Genomic DNA, 19,692 nt, shown 5'->3' on the forward strand with positions numbered 1-19,692 from the left:
CAACTGACACACAATTTTTTAAAAACCAATCAAAGGCGCTATCCGGAGGCCGTGACGTCACGACCAATCAGGTCGGTCTGTTTACGGACCTAATAATAATAAAAAGCAAAAATAGTACAAATAGCAAATACATTAAACAGTAAGTAAGCAAACTCCCCTAAACTTCTAAAAGAACACCCCATGATTATAGATCAAAAAATTTTGGCCCTAGATCGTTATTATCCGATCACATAAATTACCTAGACCGGAAGTGACGTCACGGAAATAACGGAGATTCCGAGAATGGAGAACCACAGGCCAAAATTGAAAAGCTAAAATATTCAATTTTAAGCACGCTGTTGGGTAAATACCCCACTCCACTACACTTAATAAAACCAAGATTAAAACCATTTGGCCAAAGTAACAAATTTCGCCAAACCGGAAGTAGGTATTCAGCTACATCCGGTCAAACACTCTATAAAAGGCTACCATTAACCATCCCAAACCAGTCTTGATAAAGGCCTGACACAGGCCGAAACGCGTTGACCAGCACTGGTAAGCCTTATTCTATTATTTACAACATCCTTAGGACCATCTACACTATATTGTGTTTCTGTTTTTTCCACAGGTGATTGTTCGAGTTTTTTATATCTACATTTTATTTTTCATTTTTATTCTTCATTTTTATTTTTCACATCCCATTCCAACACCTATTATTGAAGTCACATACGTTTTGGAGACCATTAGGAGTACCACCATCAAAAGACTTTTTCTCACTTTTATATCAATTTTTTAACGCCTTTTTGAAAATCTACCCTTTTTACTATTATTTTTTCATATCGTTTACAAACACCGTTTTTTCTGTGATATTGCCACACTGATTGCTGGTGCATCTGCACCTTTCTGACATTTCTATCACCATCCCTCAGAGAATCGAAATTACTGGAATATATTCCCTACATTCCATAGGACTAGAGACTCTTTTTGTACACTTCGTTCTTTCTTGCACATTTGACATTTTTTTGGATTCCATATCGATTGGAATTGCAAGCTTTATTGTTTTATCTCCGATTCTTTCACATCTATTTTTTACACCACTTCACCGTGAATTTTTTACCCTGCTTCAACCTGGATGTTTTAATAAGATTGTCTACTATTGTTTTTAAAATTGGAAATTGTTTTTGTGAAATACCTTGCTGACTAAATCGCTTATATTTAAATTTGACCTGTTTTTACCTGTTTTATAACCCAAGTTTTTTATATGATATATGTAATGTACCATGGATCCATGATAGTTTTGTATTGAACTTGTTTTTACCGTGCATTTACCTTTATTTATGTATTAAAAACACATTTTAGACCAATTTGGCTCTCCATCCAATTATACTCTAACCTAGCCTCCTTAGGGTAGGCGCCTGGGATTTTTCTTTTCTTTATCTGCTTTAACCATTGGGCACCTGCTAGGAGTCCCCCTCCCTAGGCTTAGAGGTTACCATTAGGCGCTGAGGTTTTCTCTATTTTAATTTTTTTTTTTTTTTAACAAAGGGGATAGACAATTATACAATTATAGGCAATGATAATTCCAATGTATGGGACATAATAAGAGGTAGGATAAACAATAAAAGAATATTGTCCACAGGGGAATTCTGACAGAAATTCATATTAAAATATCACCCAAACAATATTAAAGGGACAGTAAAATTAAAAAATAATGTTATATAATTCTGCACAAAGTTCAGAATTATATTCTATTATCTTAGTGGCAGCTTTCTAAATAAAAAACATTGAGAGATTTTTGCTATCAAAGTTGGACTTATCTGGTCTCCTCTCCCGGCTCTTCTGAGCGGGTCTTGGTTTTCATAAGCACATCGCGGGCACGCTGTGTCTAGACTGTAGCTCGCTACATACTAGAGCGAGCTACATTCAGTTCAATTGCGCGATCGGACGTGCTGTGTGCAGAATTAAATAACCTTATTTTTTAAGTTTACTGTCCATTTAAGCAATTAAAATTCAGACACAATAAATTCACACCAGTGACGTGCAGTCATAGGAGGCAGGGGAGGCAGTGCCTCCCCTGTCCTATGTGTGTATTACACTTTATTTTATTTTATTTAATAAAAAAATATATATATTTTTAAAGTTTACATTTTTTTTTTTACATACCATAAGGTAAGCACCCACCCCCCTCCCCCTGCCAACTCCGCCTCCATGATACAAGGTTGCCTTCCTGCTGGCTGCAATCCATCCATATCCATGTTGCACAATAGAGAGGCTGTGAGCCGTTCAGCTGCCCTCCCATTACGCAGCATGGATATCTTGCTAATTAATTTTTTGAGCCGAGAGCTAGCCCCACTTAGTGGTGCTGCATATGCTTCTAATAGAGGCTGCTGTCCATTGCAGCCTCTGGACTCTGGAACCAATCAGGTTTCAGTCAGTGACATCACTCTTCTTGAGGAGCCTGTCAGCTTGGAGGAGGCGTGTTTTTCAGGCACGGGAAGATTCTGAAGTCTAACCTAACATACATAATGCACGCAGCAGAGGAAGGTGGTTGTGGCTGTACTGAGGCTCTCTGTTTAACATCCTGGGGTATGTGACTGATCGTTTTGCAATATTACTCAGCAGTGGTGTGTGTCAGACTGAGGCTCTCTGTTTAACATCCTGGGGTCCCCAGGATGTTAAACAGAGAGCCTCAGCTGGGGTATGTGACTCATCATGTTGCAATATTACTCAGCATGGTGTGTGATTGCAGACTGCTGCTGCCTGCTGCTTCTCACTTACTCCCTGCACTATTATTCCTACTTTGTAACGATCCCTATTGGAATGCAGCTGCCAGCTTCTCATTATGTGGTGTCTGTCAGGGAGTCAGTTAGAAATGGCAGGCATCAGAACTCTACAAAGCCCCTGCACTAATTACTTACTTTCTACTTGGAACGATCCCTATTGAAATTCTTGTCATTCATTATCATGGTGTGTGTGTTTGCAAACTGCTGCTGCTTGCCGTTTATCACTCACTCCCTGTCAGAGCCCCTGAGTTGTTAGTCCCTCCTTGAAACATCCCCACTGGAATGCTGCTGAGATTAGGAGATTTTACTGAAGGGTCCCTGTCATTTTAAACAAATGGGTTTTTTAATGTTAAAGATGTGAGTATTGTTTTTTCCACATGTGCATGTTTAATAAATGCTAAATTGTTCATCCTTGGAAATATTTATTGGCAGCTCAATTTTGTACATCATAAGAAAAGTTGCATAGAAACTCATCCCTGCCATCTACCTCACATCCACAAACAAATACTGTGTATATAGCATACAAGAGGTTCTATGCAGCTTCTGCAGGAAGGATTGCTGCACTTTTGTACACAAACTTTTTTTTTTTTTTTTTTTTTTTACTGGCTTAGTTTACTGTATTTAAATGTTGAGGTATTCATGTGCCCATAAAGGGTTAACCGAGTATAACAGGCATATGCTCAATCTAAGTAGTGAGTCAGTGGATATTTCTGATTGTTCAGATATATATGAACCTAACATGATCCTGTAACGTACACTTTAGCATGTAATTTCAAATGACTAATTTGACATGCTTAGTAGAGAAGCTTACTACAGCAATGGTTTAATACTGTATTGCTACCTCTCTCTAATTATCCCTATCCCCCTCTTTCCCTTACTCCCCCTCTATTCCTCTCTTTCTCTCCCCCTCTATTCCTCTCTTTCTCTCCCCCTCTATTCCTCTCTTTCTCTCCCCCTCTCTTTCTCTCCCCCTCTCTTTCTCTCCCCCTCTCTTTCTCTCCCCCTCTCTTTCTCTCTCTCTCTATCCCTCTCTTTCTCTCCCTACCTATCCCTCTCCACCTCTCTTTTTTGTCTCTCTCTCCACCTCTCTTTTGTCTCTCTCCTCCCCCCCCTCTCTCTCTCTCTCTCTCTGTCCCTCTCTTTTTTTGTCTCTCTGTCCCTCTCTCTCTTTTTTTTGTCTCTCTGTCCCTCTCTCTCTTTTTTTTCTGTCTATCTGTCCCTCTCTCTCTCTTTTTTCTCTGTCTCTCTGTCCCTCTCTCTCTCGCCCCCCTCTCTCACTCTCAGCAATACATGCAGGTAAAAAGAAGTATGCATGTTTTGGTCTTATTAGTCTTCATTTTATTATACAGTCTGTTATATATTGTGTATTCAGGCCATGCATTTTCTTTGTATTTAACCCCCTGACTGGTAGGGAAGTACGATATTGTAGGTTTAGAAATCCCATGACAGACCAAACAGATTGATAGAGCTACACAAAAGCATTGCTTTCCAGTTATGATTAATAAAAAAACTTTGTAATATATTTTCATTTATTTTGCCCCTTTCTCATGTAATTTAGCCCTAAAAGTTGGCTCTATTGGTTTTTAAAGTGCATACTCTTCATATGGAATATTAACAAAATTGACTAACACCCATAAACCATGTTTCTATAAAAGAATGAGGTTAAACATGACTTAATCCAAAATGTCTTAAACATATTTTGCCCCCTTTCTCATGTAATTTAGTACTGGATGTTGAACAATTTCTAATTATCAGAACATGGAATGCACCTTGCTGACTTCTCAAGGCTAAACCTGCTACAAATCATCCCTAATTGGCTTTAGTGGATAACAGCTGAAAAATTCTTTATACTAACTTTATAACAGTGGGTGGCCTTGTTCTCTGAGGAATAAAGCGGGGAGTGGAGTTTGACTATTGGAGAATAGCTGCAGTAAAAAAGAAGCTAATTTGTTTAAAAATGTTAAAGGAGCATTAAACACAAACTATTTATTTCATGTTTCAGATAAAACATACAATAGTAAACAACTTTTCATTTCACTTCTGTTATCTAATTTGTTTTTTTTTCTTTTGGTATCATTTGAAAAGCATACCTAGGTAGGCTCATGAGTAGCAATATACTACTTGGAGCTAGCTGCTGATCGGTGGCTGCACATATATGCCTCTTGTCATTGGTTCATTTAATGTGTTCAGTTAGCACCCAGTAGTGCATTGCTGCATATCCTTCAACAAAGGATACCAAGATAATTATTCAAATGAAATAATAGCAGTAAATTAGACCTGCAACCTGCAAATTTAACTGTAATTTTAAGCTGCCTCTGTTGGGTTCATATACGTGTTTCTCAGGCGTATCATGAGAGAGAGAGAGAGTGTGTGCGTGAGAGAGAGTTAGTGTGTCTATGTGTGTATATGTATATATATATATATATATATATATATATATATATATATATATATATATATATATATATATATATATATATATATATATATATATATATATATATATATATATATATATATATATATATATGTGTGTGTGTATGTATGTATGTTTCTCAGGTGTATCATTACCAGTGCCTCACCAGCCTCTGACCTCACTGCACGTCACTGATATATATATATACACACAGTGTGTGTGTGTATATGTATATATGTGTGTGTGCGTTGGCGCTCTACAAATAACCGATATATATATATATATATATATATATATATATATATATATATATATATATATATATATATATATATATATATATATATATATATATATACATATACACACATACAGTATATAATATGGATCTGTATAATTTAAGCTAAATACTGATCTTCATTTCAGAGATATTGTTCCTAAGATTACCGTTTATTAGTGAGTAAATCTAGATTATTAGATTTATAATGGAAATAACGACACCGATATATTAGGGGTGACAATTACATGTAGAGGTTTACCGCTGTTAACTGTCACCTAGATTAAGAGTTTTTAAAAAAATGGTAATTTCAGCGTTAAAACAGCACCGCAGCCATTACAAGTCTTATCGGTATAACTGTACCGCAAGCACTCGTGAAAATTACGTTTTTCATAGGACTTCCATAGTGCTGCCATTACAAGTTTTGCGTTCTGGCTAAAAAGCTTGCGTTACACCCTATAACGACAAGATCCGTACCGCCATCTGAGAGCAGTAGTTATGAGTTTTACGCTACAAAACTGTTACATAACATTAAAGTGTTACAAAGTACACTAAACACCCATAAACTACCTATTAACCCCTAAACCGTGGACCTCCCGCATCGCAAACACTATATTAAACTTTTAACCCCTAATCTGAAGCTCCCGACATCGCCGCCACTATTAAAAATTATTAACCCCAATTCCGCCGCTCCCGACATCACTGCAACTATACTAAAGTTATTAACCCCTAATCTGCTGTCCCCGCCCACATCGCCCCCACTATACTAAAGTTATTAACCCCTAATTCTGCCGCCACTATAATAAACCTATTAACCCCTAAACTGAAAGCCAACCACAACGAAATATACAAAATAAACCTATTAACCCCTAAACCAAAAGCCCCCACATCACAATAAACTAATTTAAACTAGTAACCCCTAAACCTAATGCCCCCCTAACTTTATATTAAAATGACAATTTCCCTCTTAAATTAAATCTTACCTATCAAATTAAAAAAAAATAAGTTTAAACTAACAATTAAACTAATATAACTATTAAATTAAAATTAAACTATACCAATTAAATAAAACTAAAATACACATTACAAAAATCCTAACACTACTCTTAAAACTACAAACTATCTAATTACAAAAATAAAGACTAAATTACAAAAATAACAAACAATAAATTACGAAAAATAATAAACGAAATGATCAAAAATAAAAAAGAATTACACCTAATCTAATAGCCCTATAAAAATAAAAAAGCCTGAGATTACCCTTGGAGGTGTATTTGCCTTGCATGCAGCCTGGAACTGAGACACTATATCACTCTGACACAAACTTGCAAGGCTGCAAGGATAAGTTGGCGGAGAACCCATGAAGGAATTAAGCAAGCCGGAACTGAGGTACAGACCCTGTATCACCCTACCAATATTACACGGCGGAAATACAACCATTAGCCAGGATATCATACAACCTGCACAATGACCACTCCAGTAGCCAGCAGTAATAGATCTGATGTATTGACGATGGTAGAAGAATGGGAGAAAAATATGCAGGGGCAACTGACTACATATTTCCAAGACCTTAGGGGAGAACTTGACGTGATCCTAGCTTTATTATATTTGAACCCTAAGAAACTGGCAGCTACTAGACGAGTGTCAAATGAGAAAATTCTCAATCCGAATGCTGCAGACTCAATACTTAATAAACCACCACCTGCATTAACAGAACCGACATCCACAACTGATCTGAGATTGTGGCGAGTATATTTGAGCAAAGACCCATTACAGGAGCTGCCGGGGAGCCCAGACAACATGGGGCACTTTGTAATAACAGGTCATACTAAGTTGTTGGAGGAGTCCTCCCGTGCTGTGATGATCAAACCCCCAGACAGCAGTGCACGGTTGGTCGTTCTTGAACAATTGAAGCTCGTCAGGGAAAATTACATAGATAACAGCAGATGAGGGAGAGCTGCAAAAGATGACTTATGTTCCAAGTCTTTGACGATCGGTATTACTTTATATGACCCTAAAAATTAACGATTTATTTCACAGATTCATTTGATGTAACTAAGCAAACAAAATCCGACAATGAAAACCATTGTATTTAAATGGAGAAGGTGGCATCAATCAAGGTTGATAGAAAGAATTCTGATGTGGGACCCGGGTGGACGTAGCTCATGTGTCACTCTATCTGCTCACCCTTCTGGGCCCCCAGTATGATCAAAGGGGTGTCGTGACCCACTTTCCTCAGCTGTAGCACCTACCTACATGTTCTGCTGACCCTGGGTCCACTAATAATGTATCCCTAATCTAAAATTACAGCATGGTTTCTTCTCTGAAGATGTTGACAATACAGCATCTTAACTGCTTTGAGTATCAACTCTGGGACAAATTACAATAGCTATGTATACGCTTTTTATAGTATAAAATTGTATTATCGCAGTTAAAAATAACTTACTTTTGTAACATAACAATAGTTTAGAGCAAACTCAAGCTAGTAGTTTAAAGGGTATCTGATTCCTATCATGAGCCATAGTTACTACTACTATCTCAGAAAATATCGCTACCATTTCATTTTCATAATATCTCTGTATGTTTATGCTTACACCCTGATATGTACCTTTTTGCGGAGCCTTGTTGTTCTGTCGGAAACCTTGGCTATTGGTTAGCACTAATAACCCTACAGCTTGACTAGGATGGGAGAGGGTTAACTCTTTTTTAGCTCTTTACTACTCTCAGTATACCAGTTACAGTTAGACACAACTCCTTTTAAATCTGCAGTTACTTTTGTTGCCCTATGTTTATCCTGATGGGTTCCCTTATCGTTTCTATTCTTGATAACTATTCGGGCCATTATTGTCTTGGTTTTTATTGTTGGGACTTTGAACCTAACTAATGTTCTAACATTTTATTGCTTATATAATGATCGGTGGGAAAAAGATAACAGGTTTGTCATATCAGTTTGAAGTGCACCTTTTCTTCTTTTTTTTTTTTTTGTTACTTTAAACCTTACGATATTTTATTCAATGGTTAAGCTTCTTCTTTGACTCTAGTTCTACATGGATCCCTATTGTTAGTTACATGCCTGGGGTAGTTTACTACAGATCAATGTACCTTTGTAAAATACTTTACCTGACTATTATATTTCAACAAATGACTGGAATTAATATACTGTATATGTCATATACTTTGACTTTGTTCACATATTTCATGTCTTATTCTCTCTTAGGGACTAATTAGAGAAACAAACTAATAGATTTGTTTCCAGTACTATTTTACAATATATAGTGAGGTTTCATTGCAAATAGTTTTTATTATCCTATATAATAAAAGGCCAAGTGTGTTTGTCAGAAGCTGTCATGCGCAGTAGAGACTGCGCGCAAGGACACACACAGCTGGCCTTCCAACTGACCTGGCATCATGTGGTGGGCGTGGCCGGGCGGTTGTGGAGTGGGGGTGGCCTGCTGTGACACGGGCGGGGTCGGCCGTGACACAGGCGGGGCCGGCGGGGGTCATAGACAGCAATAGAGAGGGGGGAGAGAGAGAGAGAGAGCGCAAGAGAGAGGCGGGAGAGAGACGGCAAAAGAGAGGGGGGAGAGAGAGACGGCAAAAGAGAGGGGGGAGAGAGACAGCAAAAGAGAGGGGGGAGAGAGACAGCAAAAGAGAGGGGGGAGAGAGACAGCAAAAGAGAGGGGTGAGAGACAGCAAAAGAGAGGGGTGAGAGACAGCAAAAGAGAGGGGGGAGAGAGACAGCAAAAGAGAGGGGGGAGAGAGACAGCAAAAGAGAGGGGTGAGAGACAGCAAAAGAGAGGGGTGAGAGACAGCAAAAGAGAGGGGTGAGAGACAGCAAAAGAGAGGGGGGAGAGAGACAGCAAAAGAGAGGGGGAAGTGAGACAGCACAAAAGAGAGGGGGGAGAGAGACAGCAAAAGAGAAGGGGGAGAGAGACAGCAAAAGAGAAGGGGGAGAGAGACAGCAAAAGAGAGGGGGGAGAGAGACAGCAAACGAGAGTGGGAGAGAGCACAAAAGAGAGGGGGAGAGGGCACAAAAGAGAGAGGGGAGAGTGCACAAAAGAGAGGGGGGAGAGAGCGCAAAAGAGGGGGGAGAGAGCGCAAAAGAGAGGGGGGAGAGAGCGCAAAAGAGAGGGGGAGAGTGTGCAAAGAGAGGGAGGAGAGAGCACAAAAGAGAGGGGGAGAGAGCACAAAAGAGAGGGGGGAGAGAGCGCAAAAGAGAGGGGGGGAGAGAGCGCAAAAGAGAGGGGGAGAGAGTGCAAAAGAGAGGGAGAGAGAGCACAAAAGAGAGGAGAGAGAGAGCAAACGAGAGGAGAGAGCAAATGGGAGGGGGGAAGAGAGAGAGAGCAAAAGAGAGGGAGAGAGAAAGAGCAAAAGAGGGGGAGAGAGAGCAAAGGAGAGGAGGGAGAGAGAGAGCAAAAAAGAGGGGAGAGAGAGAGAGCAAAAGAGAGGGGGAAGAGAGAGCAAAAGAGAGGGGGGGAGAGAGAGCAAAATAGAGGGGAGAGAAAGAGAGCAAAAGAGAGGGGAGAAAGAGAGAGCAAAAGAGAGGGGAGAATGAGAGAGCAAAAGAGAGGGGGGATAGAGAGAGAGCAAGGGGTGGGACTGCTGTACTGCAAAAAATGGCCCGTGTACACGGGCTTTAGGACTAGTGTACTATAATATGTGATGCTTCTAAACTTGCACCACATATGGTTTGGCTTCATAATGGCATTAATGTACAAATATTTCAGGGATATTTAATAAGATATCACTTTTGCTAAACTCCTCTCTAAATAATTTTACTATTTAGGTCATATCTGCAACCAAATTTTGCAGTGCTCTATTGACGCCATCATTTCCTATGCACATAGCTTGGTTCTATTGTGGCCGGGACAGTTGGACACATAGCAGAAGACAGCACTTTCATATGTTCTATACTTACAGACCTATTAATTGGGAGGTACGGAGAGTCTCCACTTGCGTGAGACCAACCAGAGGTGGTACTAATACCATATCTTATTAACTCACTGAGTTCCCTGGCTCATCATCACATAATACCCACTCGATACTCAAACCGTAGAACAGAAGCTTTGACTATAAAACAGTTATGCTAAGAGTTTATATGTTTTCCTATTACTGTTAATACTATAACATGCTTCCACACTTTCTTGGCTGCAAAGATTGAAAACGATATTTGTAATGAGCAGATTGTTTTCTTGTTGAATTATGTTTACATGTATAAGCCCTGAATAAGGTACAGTTGATACAGTTAAATATCTTGTTGTAATGCTCTGCTGCATTTAAGTGTATTCTCACTTGTATACTTGGAAATCATTTTACATTATTCGATATCTGTCCCAAGATTTTCCCTATGCCATATCTAAACTGCTCCTATAATTTATATATTGTTCTCAGTTCATGCCTATAACCATTAATCAATTAGCCCAAGAGTAGCCTACCATGTAAACACTACTTGAAACTTGTTTACACTGAGGTTTCACTTCAATATGAACCCCTCCCACCCCCCACAACCTCACTTATTCTAAAATATTAAACAGTGTTTACCCACTGATAAATGATCTCAGATTACTATTAAGCCATTGCTATTGTTTAGTTTATTATATACCACTATTACTATTACCATTTCATTTCAAATCTATTTTGTGTCATTAGATCCTTTGGGGTCGTCGATACGACTAACATACTTCATCAGTGTTTCCCATATCTCAGGGTCCACTGCTGGCCAACCCATTAGTCGTCCATAGAAGCTTTTAAAATTATAAAATGGAGGTTTCAAGAGCTCATAGCTTATCATTCATCTTGTTTTCTAGCTATATTATTGTAATGTGACGCATGAAAAACTATGGGCTAGATTACGAGTTTTGCGTTAGAGGCTATGCGGTGCTAACGAGCAGTTTTCTCTCACCGCTCACTTACCTGCAGTGCTGGTATTATGGGTTTTTACAAACCCGGCGTTAAAAGGCAAGAAGTGAGCGTAGAGCAAAATTGTGCTCCTTACCGCACTCCAATACCAGCGCTGCTTAAGTCAGCGGTGAGCTGGTCATACGTGCTTGTGCACGATTTCCCCATAGGAATCAACGGGGAGAGCCGGCTGAGAAAAAGTCTAACACCTGCAAAAAAGCAGCGTAAAACTCAGAAATGCAGCCCCATTGATTCCTATGGGGAAATAAAATGTATGTTTGCACCTAACACCCTAACATGAACCCAGAGTCTAAACACCCCTAATCTTACACTTATTAACCCCTAATCTGCCACCCCCGACATTGCCGACACCTACCTTATACTTATTAACGCCTAATCTGCCTCTCCGGACACCGCCGCCACCTACATTATATGTATTAACCACTTATCTGCTGCCCCCAACATCGCCGACATCTACATTATATTTATTAACCCCTAATCTGCCGCCCCAATGTTGGCGCAACCTACCTACACTTATTAACCCCTAATCTGCCGCCCCCAACGTCGCCGCCACTATAATAAACATATTAACCCCTAAACCGCCACACTCCCGCCTCGCAAACATTAGTTAAATAGTATTAACTCCTAATCTGCCGTCCCTAACATTGCCGCCACCTACCTACATTTATTAACCCCTAATCTGCCGCCCCCAACGTTGATGCCACTATACTAAATGTACTAACCCTAAACCTAAGTCTAACCCTAACACCCCCTATCTTAAATATAATTACAATAAATCGAAATAAAAATTTATATTATTACTTAAATAATTCCTATTTAAAACCAAATACTTACCTATAAAATAAACCCTAAGCTAGCTACAATATATCTAATAGTTACATTGTAGCAATCTTAGGGTTTATTTTTATTTTACAGGCAAGTTTGTATTTATTTTAACTAGGTAGAATAGTTATTAAATAGTTATTAACTATTTAATAACTACCTAGCTATTATAAATACAAAAGTATCTGTAAAATAAAACCTAACCTAAGTTACAATAGCACCTAACACTACACTATAATTAAATAAATTAACTAAATTAACAACAATTAAATAAATTAAATTAGCTTAAGTACAAAAAAAAAACCAATAAATTACAGAAAATAATAAACAAATTACATGATATTTAAACTAATTACACCTAATCTAATAGCCCTAACAAAATAACCCCCCCCCCAAATTAAAAAAAAACCTAGCCTAAACTAAACCATCAATAGCCCTTAAAAGGGCCTTTTGCGGGGCATTGCCCCAAAGAAATCAGCTATTTTACCTGTAAAAAAAAATATAAACACCCCCCAACAGTAAAACCCACCACCCATTTGGATGGGCATTGCCCTTAAAAGGGCAGTTAGCTCTTTTGCGGCCCAAACCCTAATCTAAAAAATAAAACCCACCCAATACACCCTTAAAAAAACCTAACACTAACCCCCTGAAGATCGACTTACAGTTCTGAAGACCGGACATCCATCCTCAAGGAAGTGGCAGAAGTCTTCATCCAACCGGGCCGAAGTCCTCAACGAAGCCAGGATAAGTCTTCATCCAAGCCGGGCGAAGTGGTCCTCCAGATGGGCAGAAGTCTTCATCCAGACGGCATCTTCTATCTTCATCTATCTGACGTGGAGTGGGTCCATCTTCAAGACATCCGACGCGGAGCATCCTCTTCAAACGAAGTCTTCTTACTGAATGACGGTTCTTTTAAGTGACCTCATCCAAGATGGCGTCCCTTAGATTCCGATTGGCTGATAGAATTCTATCAGCCAATCGTAATTAAGGTAGAAATACTATTGGCTGATGCAATCAGCCAATAGGATTGAACTTCAATAGGATTGAGCTTGCATTCTATTGGCTGATTGGAACAGTCAATAGGATTGAACTTCAATCCTATTGGCTGATTGCATCAGCCAATAGGAATTTTTCTACCTTAATTCCGATTGGCTGATAGAATTCTATCAGCCAATCGTTAAAGGAACCTTCATTCAGTAAGAATACTTTGTTTGAAGAGGATGCTCTGCGTCGGATGTCTTGAAGATGGACCCGCTCCGCGTCGGATAGATGCCATCTGGATGAAGACTTCTGCCCGTCTGGAGGACCACTTCACCTGGCTTGGATGAAGACTTCTCCCGGCTTCGTTGAGGACTTCGGCCCGGTTGGATTAAGACTTCAGCCTCTTCCTTGAGGATGGATGTCCGGTCTTCAGAACAGTAAGTCGATCTTCAGGGGGTTAGTGTTAGGTTTTTTTAGGGTGTATTGGGTGGGTTTTATTTTTTAGATTAGGATTTGGGCCGCAAAAGAGCTAACTGCCTTTTTAAGGGCAATGCCCATCCAAATGCCCTTTTTCAGGACAATGGGGAGCTTAGGTTTTTTTAGATAGTATTTTAATGGGGGGGTTGGTTGTGTGGGTGGTGGGTTTTACTGTTAGGGGGGTTGTTTGTATTTTTTTTTTACAGGTAAAAGAGCTAATTACTTTGGGGCAATGCCCTGCAAAAGGCCCTTTTAAGGGCTATTGATAGTTTAGTTTAGGCTAATTGTTGTTAATTTAGTTAATTTATTTAATTATAGTGTAGTGTTAGGTGTTATTGTAACTTAGGTTAGGTTTTATTTTACAGGTAGTTTTGTATTTATTTTAGCTAGGTAGTTATTAAATAACTAATAACTATTTAGTAACTATTGTACCTAGTTAAAATAAATACAAACTTGCCTGTAAAAAAAAATAAACCCAGACGCCTAGATTTAGAGTTTTGCGGCCAAAGGGGTGCGTTAGCTACGCGTGCTTTTTTCTGGCCGCACCTTTTAAATACCGCTGGTATTTAGAGTTCACAGAAGGGCTGCGTTAGGCTCCAAAAAAGGAGCGTAGAGCATATTTACCGCAACTGCAACTCTCGATACCAGCGGTGCTTACGGACGCGACCAGCTTCAAAAATGTGCTCGTGCACGATTCCCCAATAGGAAACAATGGGACAGTTTGAGCTGAAAAAAAACCTGCAAAAAAGCAGCGTTCAGCTCCTAACGCGGCCCCATTGTTTCCTATGGGGAAACACTTCCTATGTCTGCACCTAACACCCTAACATGTACCCCGAGTCTAAACACCCCTAACCTTACACTTATTAACCCCTAATCTGCCGACCCCGCTATCGCTGACCCCTGCATATTTTTTTTAACCCCTAATCTGCCGCTCTGGACACCGCTGCCACCTACGTTATCCCTATGAACCCCTAATCTGCTGCCTCTAACACCGCCGACCCCTATATTATATTTATTAACCCCAATCTGCCCTCCACAAAGTCGCCGCCAGCTACCTACACTTATTAACCCCTAATCTGCCGACCGCACCTCACCGCTACTATAATAAAGTTAGTAACCCCTAATCCGCCTCACTCCCGCCTCACTAACCCTATAAGTAATAGTATTAACCGCTAATCTGCCCTCCCTAACATCGCCGACACCTAACTTCAATTATTAACCCCTAATCTGCCGACCGGATCTCGCCGCTACTATAATAAATGGATTAACCCCTAAAGCTAAGTCTAACCCTAACACTAACACCCCCCTAAGTTAAATATAATTTAAATCTAACAAAATAAATTAACTCTTATTAAATAAATTATTCCTATTTAAAGCTAAATACTTATCTGTAAAATATACCCTAATATAGCTACAATATAACAAATAATTATATTGTAGCTATTTTAGGATTAATATTTATTTTACAGGCAACTTTGTATTTATTTTAACCAGGTACAATAGCTATTAAATAGTTAATAACTATTTAATATCTACCTAGTTAAAATAATTACAAAATTACCTGTAAAATAAATCCTAACCTAAGTTACAATTAAACCTAACACTACACTATCAATAAATTAATTAAATACAATACCTACAAATAACTACAATTAAATAAACTAACTAAAGTACAAAAAATAAAAAAGAACTAAGTTACAAAAAATAAAAAAATATTTACAAACATTAGAAAAATATTACAAAAATTTTAAACTAATTACACCTACTCTAAGCCCCCTAATAAAATAACAAAGACCCCCAAAATAAAAAAATGCCCTACTCTATTCTAAAATTAAAATAGAAAAGCTCTTTTACCTTACCAGACCTGAAAAGGGCCATTTGCGGGGCAGGCCCCAAATAATTCAGCTCTTTTGCCTGTAAAAAAAAAAAACATACAATACCCCCCCCAACATTACAACCCACCACCCACATACCCCTAATCTAACCCAAACCCCCCTTAAATAAACCTAACACTAAGCCCCTGAAGATCTTCCTACCTTATCTTCACCATGCCAGGTTCACCGATCCGTCCTCTGAAGTCTTCATCCAAGCCTCCGAAGTCTTCATCCAAGCCCAAGCGGGGGCCGGCGATCCATAATCCAGCTGAAGTCTTCTATCAAGCGGCGGCTGAAGAGGTCCAGAAGAGGCTCCAAAGTCTTCATCCTATCCGGGAAGAAGAGTAGATCCGGACCGGCAACCATCTTGATCCAAGCGGCATCTTCTATCTTCATCCAATGACGAACGGCTCCATCTTGAAGACCTCCAGCGCGGATCCATCCTCTTCTTCCGACGTCCAACTGAAGAATGAAGGTTCCTTTAAGGGACGTCATCCAAGATGGCGTCCCTCGAATTCCGATTGGCTGATAGGATTCTATCAGCCAATCGGAATTAAGGTAGGAAAATTCTGATTGGCTGATGGAATCAGCCAATCAGATTCAAGTTCAATCCGATTGGCTGATTGGATCAGCCAATCAGATTGAGCTTGCATTCTATTGGCTGTTCCGATCAGCCAATAGAATGCGAGCTCAATCTGATTGGCTGATCCAATCAGCCAATCGGATTGAACTTGAATCTGATTGGCTGATTCCATCAGCCAATCAGAATTTTCCTACCTTAATTCCGATTGGCTGATAGAATCCTATCAGCCAATCGGAATTCGAGGGACGCCATCTTGGATGACGTCCCTTAAAGGAAACTTCATTCTTCAGTTGGACGTCGGAAGAAGAGGATGGATCCACGCTGGAGGTCTTCAAGATGGAGCCGTTCGTCATCGGATGAAGATAGAAGATGCCGCTTGGATCAAGATGGTTGCCGGTCCGGATCTACTCTTCTTCCCGGATAGGATGAAGACTTTGGAGCCTCTTCTTGACCTCTTCAGCCGCCGCTTGATAGAAGACTTCAGCCAGATTATGGATCGCCAGCCCCCGCTTGGGCTTGGATGAAGACTTCGGAGGCTTGGATGAAGACTTCGGAGGACAGATCGGTGAACCTGGCATGGTGAAGATAAGGCCCTTTTCAGGGCTGGTAAGGTAAAAGAGCTTTTCTATTTTAATTTTAGAATAGGGTAGGGCATTTTTTTATTTTGGGGGTCTTTGTTATTTTATTAGGGGGCTTAGAGTATGTGTAATTAGTTTAAACTTGTTGTAATATTTTTCTAATGTTTGTAAATATTTTTTTATTTTTTGTAACTTAGTTCTTTTTTATTTTTTGTACTTTAGTTAGTTTATTTAATTGTAGTTATTTGTAGGTATTGTATTTAATTAGTTTATTGATAGTGTAGTGTTAGGTTTAATTGTAACTTAGGTTAGGATTTATTTTACAGGTAATTTTGTAATTATTTTAACTAGGTAGCTATTAAATAGTTATTAGCTATTTAATAGCTATTGTACCTGGTTAAAATAAATACAAAGTTGCCTGTAAAATAAATATTAATCCTAAAATAGCTACAATATAATTATTCGTTATATTGTAGCTATATTAGGGTTTATTTTACAGGTAAGTATTTAGCTTTAAATAGGAATAATTTATTTAATAAGAGTTAATTTATTTCGTTAGATTTAAATTATATTTAACATAGGGGGGTGTTAGGGTTAGATTTAGCTTTAGGGGTTAATCCATTTATTATAGTAGCGTCGAGATCCGGTCGGCAGATTAGGGGTTAATAATTGAAGTTAGGTGTCGGCGATGTTAGGGAGGGCAGATTAGGGGTTAATACTATTTATTATAGGGTTATTGAGGCGGGAGTGAGGCGGTTTAGGGGTTAATACATTTAATATAGTAGCGGTGAGATGCGGTCGGCAGATTAGGGGTTAATAATTGTAGGTAGGTGGCGGCGACGTTGTGGGGGCAGATTAGGGGTTAATAAATATAATATAGGGGTCGGCGGTGTTAGGGGCAGTAGATTAGGGGTTAATAGGGATAACGTAGATGGCGGCGGTATACGGAGCGGCAGATTAGGGGTTAAAAAATTTAATCGAGTGGCGGCGATGTGGGGGGGCCTCGGTTTAGGGATACATAGGTAGTTTATGGGTGTTAGTGTACTTTAGAGCACAGTAGTTAGGAGCTTTATGAACCGGCGTTAGCCCAAAAAGCTCTTAACTACTGACTTTTTTCTGCGGCTGGAGTTTTGTCGTTAGATTTCTAACGCTCACTTCAACCACGACTCTAAATACCGGCGTAAGAAAGATCCCATTGAAAAGATAGGATACGCAAATGGCGTAGGGGGATCTGCGGTATGGAAAAGTTGCGGCTGCAAAGTGAGCGTTAGACCCTTTCCTGACTGACTCCAAATACCAGCGGTAGCCCAAAACCAGCGTTAGGATCCTCTAACGCTGGTTTTGACGGCTACCGCCCAACTCTAAATCTAGCCATAAGATAGCTACAATGTAATTATTAGTTATATTGTAGCTAGCTTAGGGTTTATTTTATAGGTAAGTATTTAGTTTTAAATAGGAATTATTTAGGTAATAATATTTTTTATTTTGATTTATTGTAATTATATTTAAGATAGGGGGTGTTAGGGTTAGGGTTAGACTTAGGTTTAGGGGTTAAAACATTTAGTATAGTGGCGGCGACGTTGGGGGCGGCAGATTAGGGGTTAATAAATGTAGGTAGGTTGCGGCGATGCTAGGACGGCAGATTAGGGGTTAATAATATTTAAGTAGTGTTTGCAAGGCGGGAGTGCGGCGGTTTAGGGGTTAATATGTTTATTATAGTTGTGGCAATGTCCGGAGCGGCAGATTAGGGGTTAAAATTGTATTTTAGTGTTTGCGATGCGGGAGTGCCTCGGTTTAGGGGTTAATAGGTAGTTTATGGGTGTTAGTGTACTTTTTAGCACTTTAGTTATGAGTTTTATGTTACGGCGTTGTACTATAAAACTCTTAACTACTGACTTTTAAATGCGTTAGGGATCTTTTAGGTAGAGGGTGTACAGCTCACTTTTTGGCCTCCCAGGATAGACTAGTAATACCGGCGCTATGGAAGTCCCATAGAAAAAAGACTTTACAAAGTTTACGTAAGTCGTTTTGCGGTAAGGCCAAAGAAGTGTGCGGTGCCCTTAAACCTGCAAGACTCGTAATAGCAGCGGTAGGGAAAAAGCAGTGTTAGGACCTGTTAACGCTGCTTTTTCAGCCTAACACACAACTCACAACTCATAATCTAGCCGTTCGTAATTTATGTCATGTGACATTTAATGTATGTTCTCTTTTCTTGTATTATTGTTGTGCATAACCTCAATAAAAGATTATTATTAAAAAAAGCCCACTCTAAATAAAAAAAAAAAACCCTAGCCTACAATAAACTACCAATAGCCCTTAAAAGGGCCTTTTATAGGGCATTGCCCTATGTTAAACAACTCTTTTACCTGTAAAAAGAAACAAAGACCCCCCAACAGTAAAACCCACCACCCAACCAACCCCCCCAAAATAAAAAAAAACTAACTCTAAAAAAAACTAACCTACCCATTGCCCTGAAAAGGGCATTTGTATGGGCATTGTCCTTAAAAGGGCATTTAGCTCTTTTACATTGCCCTGAAAAGGGCATTTAGCTCTTTTACAAATAGCCCAAACCCTAAACTTAAAAAAAAAAAACACCCCAAAAACCTTAAAAAAATCCTAATACTAACCCCCGACGTTCCACTTACAGTTGCTGAAGTCCCGCTTGATGGATCTTTATCCTGCGGCTCTATCTTCATCCAGGCGACAGGCGACTCCATCTTCATCCAGACGTCTCCATCTTCATCCAGGCGACATCTTCTATCTTCATCCCGGCGACGTGGCGCGGAGCATCCTTTTCATACGGTTGCTGCCGTATACTGAATTCAAAATGACGTCCCTTGCATTCCTATTGGCTGATTTGATTTTGGCAATTCAAATCAGCCAATAGGATGATAGCTACTCAAATCCTATTGGCTGTTCAAATCAGCCAATAGGATGAGAGCTACTAAAATTCTATTGGCTATTCAAATCAGCCAATAGAATTTCATTAGCTCTCATCCTATT

General features: G+C 39.4%; 1 protein-coding gene across 1 annotated transcript in view; it reads left to right on the top strand.

Moving 5' to 3' along the window:
• Positions 1 to 6,922: 6,922 nt before the first annotated feature.
• Positions 6,923 to 19,692, top strand: part of LOC128652390 (NXPE family member 3-like) — a 192,285-nt gene continuing 179,515 nt past the window's right edge. Inside the window, exon 1 of the mRNA XM_053705329.1 lies at positions 6,923 to 7,372. Within this exon, the coding sequence (XP_053561304.1) occupies positions 6,923 to 7,372 (450 nt within the window). The remainder of the gene's footprint in view (positions 7,373 to 19,692) is intronic.

Source organism: Bombina bombina, chromosome 3, assembly GCF_027579735.1.
Source record: "Bombina bombina isolate aBomBom1 chromosome 3, aBomBom1.pri, whole genome shotgun sequence".
NCBI lineage: Eukaryota > Metazoa > Chordata > Amphibia > Anura > Bombinatoridae > Bombina > Bombina bombina.